This window comes from Salmo trutta, chromosome 2 (assembly GCF_901001165.1).
Source record: "Salmo trutta chromosome 2, fSalTru1.1, whole genome shotgun sequence".
Classification (NCBI taxonomy): domain Eukaryota; kingdom Metazoa; phylum Chordata; class Actinopteri; order Salmoniformes; family Salmonidae; genus Salmo; species Salmo trutta.
The window spans coordinates 49,822,371-49,830,593 of NC_042958.1; the positions used below are offsets into that span (position 1 = coordinate 49,822,371).

Below are 8,223 nucleotides of genomic sequence, written 5' to 3' on the forward strand. Positions count from 1 at the left end.
ATTTCATTAACTAACATGGCACATTTATGAGAACATTCACAATGTTAACAAATATCTTGGTGATTATTTAAAGATAAACGTCACTATATGTTTCAAATAGAAAATATAAAGGACATTCAACACAAAACACAACGTTACTTCTGGGCCAAGAGGCCTTATGTCTTCATTGATCAGCAAGGAAAATATATATGCCATGGTCCTTTGAGATTAAAAAAATTATCCTCTATTTAAATATTGTTTTATACAATAGATACACAAGAAGAAAAAGGTAAACAACCCCAGCCCCCCGAATATGTACAGTTGAAGTCAGAAGTTTACATACACCTTAGCCAAATACATTTAACCTCAGTTTTTCACAATTCCTGACATTTAATCCTAGTAAAAATTCCCTGTTTTAGGTCAGTTAGGATCACCACTTTATTTTAAGAATGTGAAATGTCAGAATAATATTTGAGAGAATTATTTATTTCAGCTTTTATTTATATCATCACATTCCCAGTGGGTCAGAAGTTTACATACACTCAATTAGTATTTGGTAGCAAACTTTTCGGGTAGCCTTCCACAAGCTTCCCACAATAAATTGGGGGAATTTTGGCCCATTCCTCCTGACAGAGCTGGTGTAACTGAGTTAGGTTTGTAGTTATCCTTGCTTGCACAAGCTTTTTCAGTTCTGCCCACATATTTTCCATAGGATTGAGGTCAGGGCTTTGTGAAGGCCACTCCAATACCTTGACTTTGTTGTCCTTATTGCCACAACTTTGAAAGTATTTTGCCACAACTTTGGAAGTATGCTTGGGGTCATTGTCCATTTGGAAGACCCATTTGCGACCAAGCTTCAACTTCCTGACTGATGTCTTGAGATGTTGCTTCAAAAACTGATTGGATTTGCAACAAGTCGTCAACGTAAGGGAATTTGGTCTTTTTGTCAACCAACTTTTAACCTAAATCCAATGGGATGGTGAATTCTTTTGTTGATTTCACGTTTTATTCACATTAGTTGACAACAGAACCAAATGTAAATAAAAACTAGACGTTGAACTGACGTCTGTGCCCAGTGGGAAGTCTTTTATCTCTAAACTGCAGAACACCGTAAAGCAGGGTTATTCAACCGGAGAGGTACTGCATGGGTCGTGCGAAAATATGTAAAACAAAACCCCAAAAAGTCAAACAAATACTAAATATATTTGTATGTTTTACGAATATCGCCAGCAACAACAGAATAAATATGTTGGATTTACCTTCAGTAGAAAATATTTTTTTTTCAACTTTATTTCTCAACTCCTAACATTGAGTCAATTACACACATTGGAGTCAATTACACTCATTGGAGTCAATTACACACATTGGAGTCAATTACACACATAGGAGTCAATTACACTTATTGGAGTCAATTACACTCATTGGAGTCAGTTAAACTCATTGGAGTCAATTACAGGGATTGGATCCAATTACACTCATTGGAGTCAATTACACATTAGAGTCAATTACACTCATTGGAGTCAATTACACCCATTGGAGTCAATTACACATTGGAGTCAATTACACTCATTGGAGTCAGTTAAACTCATTGGAGTCAATTACAGGGATTGGATCCAATTACACTCATTGGAGCCAATTAAACTAATTGGAGACAATTCAACTAATTGGAGCCTATTACACTCATTGGAGTCAATTACACTCATTGGCGCCAATAACACTCATTGGAGGCAAATACAGGCATTGGAATCAATTACACTCATTGGAGTCAATTACACTCATTGGAGTCAATTACAGGGATAGGAGCCGATTACACTCATTGGAGCCAATTAAAATCATTGGAGTCAATTACACACATTGGATCCAATTACACTCATTGGAGCCAATTAAACTAATTGGAGGCAATTCAACTAACTGGAGCCAATTACACTCATTGGAGCCAATTACACACATTGGATCCAATTACACTCATTGGAGCCAATTAAACTAATTGGTGCCAGTTACACTCATTGGAGCCAATTACAGTCACTGGAGTCTTTGACATAGGCTTTGAAAAAGCACCTGTGTATGAATGGGGACAGTCCCATTAGTACTTCCTAGAAACTAGACTTTAAGGATGCTTATTTTAATGTTAGCTCACATAATATAATTTTAAAGTTACAATTAAACTTTAATGATGTTTATTTTAAGGCCCCTGAACGCTCGTGTATTTTCTGCGCTATGCAACGCTTTTACAACATACAAAAGTCTGCAGGTTATCAAGGGAAAAGTATTGACAAATTTCTTTTAAATTGAGAGATGATCTTAAGTTTTCTTTACTGACCATCATTTTCACTTGTCTGACCGCTTGCATGATGACGAGTTTGTCACACTATTGGCCTATCTGGGTGATGTTTTTTCTCACCTGAATGATCTGAATCTAGGATTACAGGGACTCTCCGCAACTATATCCAATGTGCGGAACAAAATTGAGGCTATGATTAAGAAGTTGGAGCTCTTCTCTGTCTGTATTAACAAGGACAACACACAGCTCTTTCCATCGTTGGATGATTTTTTGGGTGCAAATTAACTCAAGCTTACGGACAATGTCAAATGTGATATAGCGAAGCACCTGAGTGAGTTGGGTGCGCAATTATGCAGGTACTTTCTCGAAACGGAGTACACAAACCACTGGATTCGTTATGCCTTTCATACCCTGCCTCCAGTACACTTACCGATATCTGAACAAGGAAGCCTCATCGAAATTGCAACAAGCGGTTCTGTGAAATTGTATTTAATTTAACCAGAAGCCACTGCCAGATAACTGGATTGGCTTGCGCTCAGAGTATCCTGCCTTGGCAAATCGCGCTTTTAAAACACTGATGCCCTTTGCAACCACGTACCTATGTGAGAGTGGATTCTCGGCCCTCACTAGCATGAAAACTAAATACAGGCACAGACTGTGTGTGGAAAATGATTTAAGACTGAGACTCTCTCCAATAGAACCCAACATTGCATAGTTATGTGCATCCTTTCAAGCAGACCCTTCTCATTAACCTGTGTTGAGTTATTCACAATTTTATATGTAAGATTATTATTTGTGCCTTTGTCCTATAAGAGCTCTTTGTCACTTCCCACGAGCCGGGTTGTGACAAAAAACTCACACACATTCTCATGTTTAATAAATGTATCGTATAGTGTGTGTGTGGCAGGCTTAAAATGATGTCAAAAACAACATTGAGAGTGCGCTGACCCTGGTGCTGGAGGGGGTAGGCAGCTGGAGGTTGAATGTTTGAAGGGGTACGGGACTATAAAAATTTGGGGAACCACTGATCTAGTGTATATTTAAATCATTGGCTTGTCACATCTCAGGAGAGTGGTACTTAGTAGAGAGCTTGGCAAAGCGGCATTTTTTATTTTTTTTACGACGACCGTGTGCTTGAGAGTCTTAACATCCATAATCCATCCATAATAATGTGCCTTGTCATTGTCAAAGGACTGGCTGGCTCAGTGGAGTGGTTGCCTACTTTTGCTTGACACAGCAAGTCCAACTCTCCAACCAACTCTGCCAGTTTTGGCACAGAGTTTGTGGCCATAGAGCAGTCACATGATTGGCCACATGGTGGCACTACAGGAAAGGAAGTGAAAAGATGCATGGACAAAGTTTTTATGTTTCCAGATTGATTATGCAGTGCGTGCTTTATTCATAATCATAGCACGAATGAACCAAAAAAGACCATCAGACCACTCATAACGCTAAGACTCCGTTTTATTATTTTGGATGAACTAATAACAGTTATAGACATAGAGCAGTTTCACTTCCTATCACAAACTACTCAAATTAGCTTTAGAATAGATACGATTGCACTGGAGAGATACGCTCATTTTGTTGTTCATATGGCGTTACGGGATCCATTGTTGATCTGTGTTTGATTATCTAGCCAGGGCCAGACCCACCATGTTCTGGGCTCTGCTGAAGATGGAATAGTACTGTCGGATGAAGATGTCACCCAGAATCCACAGGTCAGAGTTACTAGACTGGAGACCAGTGCGGCAGCCATAGTAGGTGGACTGTACGGGTGGCAGAGAGAGAGAGAACTAGTCAAAACAATGTTACGGTCACTTCATGGCTACGTAAGATCTACACATACCACAGACACACACACACACACACACACACACACACACACCTGGCGGACATAGGTGGAGGCTGGGAGAGTGAAGGCCTGTCCGTGGATGTGGAAGACCATCGCTGGCATGTTGTTGATGCTGTTACAGTTCACCACATTCTGAAAAGAGAGAGAGACAAATAGAGGGAGGAGAGGGAGGTATGAGAGGAGAGAGAGACGAGGAATTAAACAGCGTTTGCTTTGTGAGGTAGACTGTGTGAGTTCTTTTCTGGATCTTGTTGAGTTATGTCAGTAGTGGTGATGGGAACAAATCATTTACACAACATTATGCCTGGTTCTTCGTGACACATCACCAAAACAATATTATATGACTTACGTCTCCGTTGGCGGAGTAGGCTCCCACAGCACGGGCCATGCTGGAGATGTCGGCCTGAGGTCCCACAATATTAGAGGTGCCGGTGTCCACGATAGCCTGGCAGCCGCCGTTACAGGCCACAATCTGGCCGTTCACAGTCACACTGCAATGGACACACAGATATACACAGATCAGGAGGAGATGGCTGCTTGAGAACTGTTCTTAACCACTTCATCTACAGTTTCATAGGATTATATAACCCATTAATAACCATTTATAAGCCTATAAAACGTTCTGTAACTGCAACAGTACCTGTCGACGGTGATCTGCCAGTACATCTGAGAGGACAGGGGGATCCATGCGATCTGGCCGTAGTAGTGGTTGGGGTCAACGCCTCCGAAGGTCACCATGCTACCTACCTCAGAGTTACTGAAGATGGACGACAACAGGGAGAGAGAGTGGAGGAGTGTGAGGGGGAGAGAAAGAGGGGGAGAGAGAGAGGGGGGAGAGAGAGAGAGAGGTGGGGGGGAAGAGAGAGAGAGAGAGAGAGAGAGGAGAGGAGAGAGAGAGAGAGAGAGAGAGAGAGAGGTTGCGTCAGTTCATTGTTCCATGTCTGCCAAGTCATGATGGTATTTGGGAGCCATGTGGCTCTGGTCAAAAGTAGTGCACTACATAGGGATTAGGGTTCTATTTCAGACACAGCCCTGGTTGACCTCCACTCTGACCACTCACCGAGTCAGGTAGACAGAGAACATGTCCTGGTTGACGAGATGCTGGGTCATCATGTTGTCAAAGACTGGTGTGGCCTGAGAGGCTGCCAGGCGGGGGTAAGCCAGACCCAGGATACCATCAGCCTTCATATGAGCCATGAAGGGAGCCTCCGATTGACTCAGCCCAAAGATCTGGTTCTTCACAGGGATCCCACCCACCTACAGAGGACCAGGACGAGGAGGAAGAGGAGGAGAAGAAGAGGGGAGAGGAAGAAGGAAGAAGAAGAGAATATTTGAGATAGTACTGAAATCTACACAATGTTTCCAGTCCTCATGTTGTTGTGTTGAATTCTGTTCCTTACCACAACGGTGTCGAAGCCCTCGAAGCCAGTCATACTGCCAGTGCCGTATTGGATGGACAGGCTCTTTCCAGCATTCTTGAAGGTAGAGGACAAACCGGGGTTGAACCTGTTGTGGTTGGCTAGAAAGAGGGGAGACACGAATAGTCTGGGAGTGTTTGTGTGTGTGTGTGTTTGTGCGTGTCTGTGTGTGTGTGTTTGTGCGTGTGTGCGTTACAAACCACAAGCTGCGCTGCTGCAGTAGATGGAGGGAATCCACAGGTTGGATGAGCCAGTGTCAAAGATGACAGTGAAGGACTGAGGTGGAGTTCCAATGGAGATCACTCCAAAGTAAGCCAACTAGAGAAGATCAAATAATGAAATAATTATTTGTATTAATAAATACCTCCCCCTACCCTATGATATTATAAGAATTAGCTGAATTACACCAGAATACCTATAGGTCATCAGTAATCGAATTGTTGATTTCAAACTAAAGTTCTCCTGTTGGATCAATAATAAATTTAGGAAGAAGATGCCAAAAGACGTGTTTCTGCCTTCTCTGCTGCCTTACATAGTGGAAAGTGTTAAGTGCTATCCATTCTCATGCTTACATCAGCGTCGTTGGTCATCTGCTCGCTGGAGACAGAGAGGCTCTGGTCGTCAAACCTGGTGGGGTTGAAAGGGAACTTCCCTCTGTACTCATCCCACAGACCCTGCTCCTCCAGGCTCTCCCTGGCACTCTTCCCCTTGATCAGCGGCACCCTGTGGAGGAGGACAAAGTCTGGTTAGGCAAGCAGCTCAGTTCCAGCAAGTTTCTGGTCAAAGGTCCAAGACCTTCTGGTCAAACCATTGCAATAAACTTTATGGCAGCATAGGCTAAACAACTGCGTGTGACTATTCAAATCATACACTTATTTTGGGGTATTATTCCTTTCACTGCCTTCTGATCTGTTGTGTAATGTAAATATAGTAGTATAGCAGGAGTATAGCAGGAGTATAGCAGGAGTATAGCAGGAGTATAGAAGGGGTATAGCAGGGGTATAGCAAGAGAATAGCAGGAGTATAGCAGGAGTATAGCAGGAGTATAGCAGGAGAATAGTAGGAGTATAGCGGGAGTGTAGCAGGAGTATAGCAGGAGTATAGCAGAGATATAGCAGGAGAATAGCAGGAGTAGAGTTGGGGTATAGCAGGAGTGTAGCAAGAGCGTAGCAGGAGAATAGTAGGAGTATAGCAGGAGTATAGCAGGAGTATTGCAGGAGTATAGCAGGAATATAGCGGGAGAATAGCAGAAGTATAGTGGGAGTATTGCAGGGGTATAGCAGGAGAATAGCAGGAGAATAGTAGAAGTATAGCAGGAGTATAGCTTGAGTATAGTGGGAGTATAGTAGGAGTATAGCAGGAGTATAGCAGGAGAATAGTAGGAGTATAGCAGGAGAATAGCGGGTGTATTGAAAGAGTATAGCAGGAGAATAGCAGAAGAATAGTAGGAGTATAGCAGGAGTATAGCGGGAGCATAGCAGGAGTACAGCAAGAGTATAGCGGGACTATAACAGGAGAAGAGTAGGAGTATTGCAGGAGTATAGCAGGAATATAGCGGGAGAATAACAGGAGTATAGTAGGAGTTTAGCAGGAGTATAGCTTGCGTATAGCAGGAGTATAGTAGGAGTATAGCATGAGTATAACAGGAGAATAGTGGGAGTATAGCAGGAGAATAGTGGGAGTATTGAAATAGTATAGCAGGAGAATAGCAGAAGAATAGAAGGAGTATAGCAGGAGTATAGCGGGAGTATAGCGGGAGTACAGCAGGAGTATAGCAAGAGTATAGCAGGCGTGTTGCAGGAGTATAGCAGGAGTATAGTAGGATTAACGTACTGGATGATGCATTCGGAGAGTGCCACCATGGCACACAGAACGATAGCCCACTTCATAATGCGATGGCTGGTCTGCTCAGCTGTCCCCTGTAGAACTCGTTCACCTGTACAAAGAAGCAATTTGTCAATCAACCCATCAAACACAATGTATCGCAGTTCTTTTGCTCAGCGCAAACCAAGCAAAGTAGAGACCTTGAAAGGAACCAGACTCACCTGTAGATGCCTATGGATGAGTGATCTGAGACGTGTGCGTGTGTTGCGTTATATATAGACGGTCTACAGTTCTACCTCTGTATTCCTTTATCGCTACGATAAGAGCGTTTCCACCTGCCATGATAAGTACTGGTGAAATAATGGACGACCTCGAGACAATGTCAATCTAACGATTACCTCGGTAGTCCACAGTATGTTGGTTCCAATGGCTACATTACAGTAATGTGTGTATACTGTTGAAAAGTGCCAGTTCTAATCATATAATGGATAACCTGCCAGACTTCTCTCTAGGAGATGAAATGACTTGTGTTGACTCAGTGATATAAAGTAAAGGTCCCCACTTGCAAATACCCTCCTATCAGCACACCTTTCCCTCACACGGTTTACTTTTGGATTAGGCAGCCTTATTAAGATGACTGTATCTCTGTTAGAATACGATGCCTATCAGCCAGGGATTATTTCATTAACTAACATGGCACATTTATGAGAACATTCACAATGTTAACAATTATCTTGGTGATTATTTAAAGATAAACGTCACTATATGTTTCAAATAGCAAATATAAAGGACATTCAACACAAAACACAACGTTACTTCTGGGCCAAGTGGCCGTATGTCTTCATTGATCAGCAAGAAAAATATATATG

The 8,223-nt window shown here is 42.4% G+C and overlaps 1 protein-coding gene across 1 annotated transcript; it reads right to left on the reverse strand.

The window, feature by feature from the left end:
- Window positions 1–3,706: 3,706 nt before the first annotated feature.
- Window positions 3,707–7,615, reverse strand: LOC115156492 (pepsin A-like). The gene is made up of 10 exons (XM_029703915.1): window positions 7,576–7,615; window positions 7,364–7,466; window positions 6,103–6,253; window positions 5,731–5,848; window positions 5,513–5,631; window positions 5,173–5,369; window positions 4,753–4,869; window positions 4,462–4,603; window positions 4,146–4,244; window positions 3,707–4,026 (listed from the first exon to the last, which is right to left on the reverse strand). The coding sequence occupies exons 2-10, from the start codon at window positions 7,417–7,419 to the stop codon at window positions 3,889–3,891; spliced, it is 1,137 nt and encodes a 378-aa protein (XP_029559775.1). The 5' UTR covers window positions 7,420–7,466; window positions 7,576–7,615; the 3' UTR covers window positions 3,707–3,888.
- Between the last annotated feature and the right edge of the window lie 608 nt (window positions 7,616–8,223).

What these genes read in the sequence shown, in the direction of transcription:
- LOC115156492 (XM_029703915.1), bottom strand. Translation starts at nt 7,419, where the DNA reads ATGAAGTGGGCTATCGTTCTGTGTGCCATGGTGGCACTCTCCGAATGC. An exon ending in AGATGACCAACGACGCTGAT is followed by an intron (nt 5,849 to 6,102) that starts GTAAGCATGAGA and finishes GATCTTCTCTAG; the next exon opens with TTGGCTTACTTTGGAGTGAT. An exon ending in CCTCCACCTATGTCCGCCAG is followed by an intron (nt 4,027 to 4,145) that starts GTGTGTGTGTGT and finishes CCACCCGTACAG; the next exon opens with TCCACCTACTATGGCTGCCG.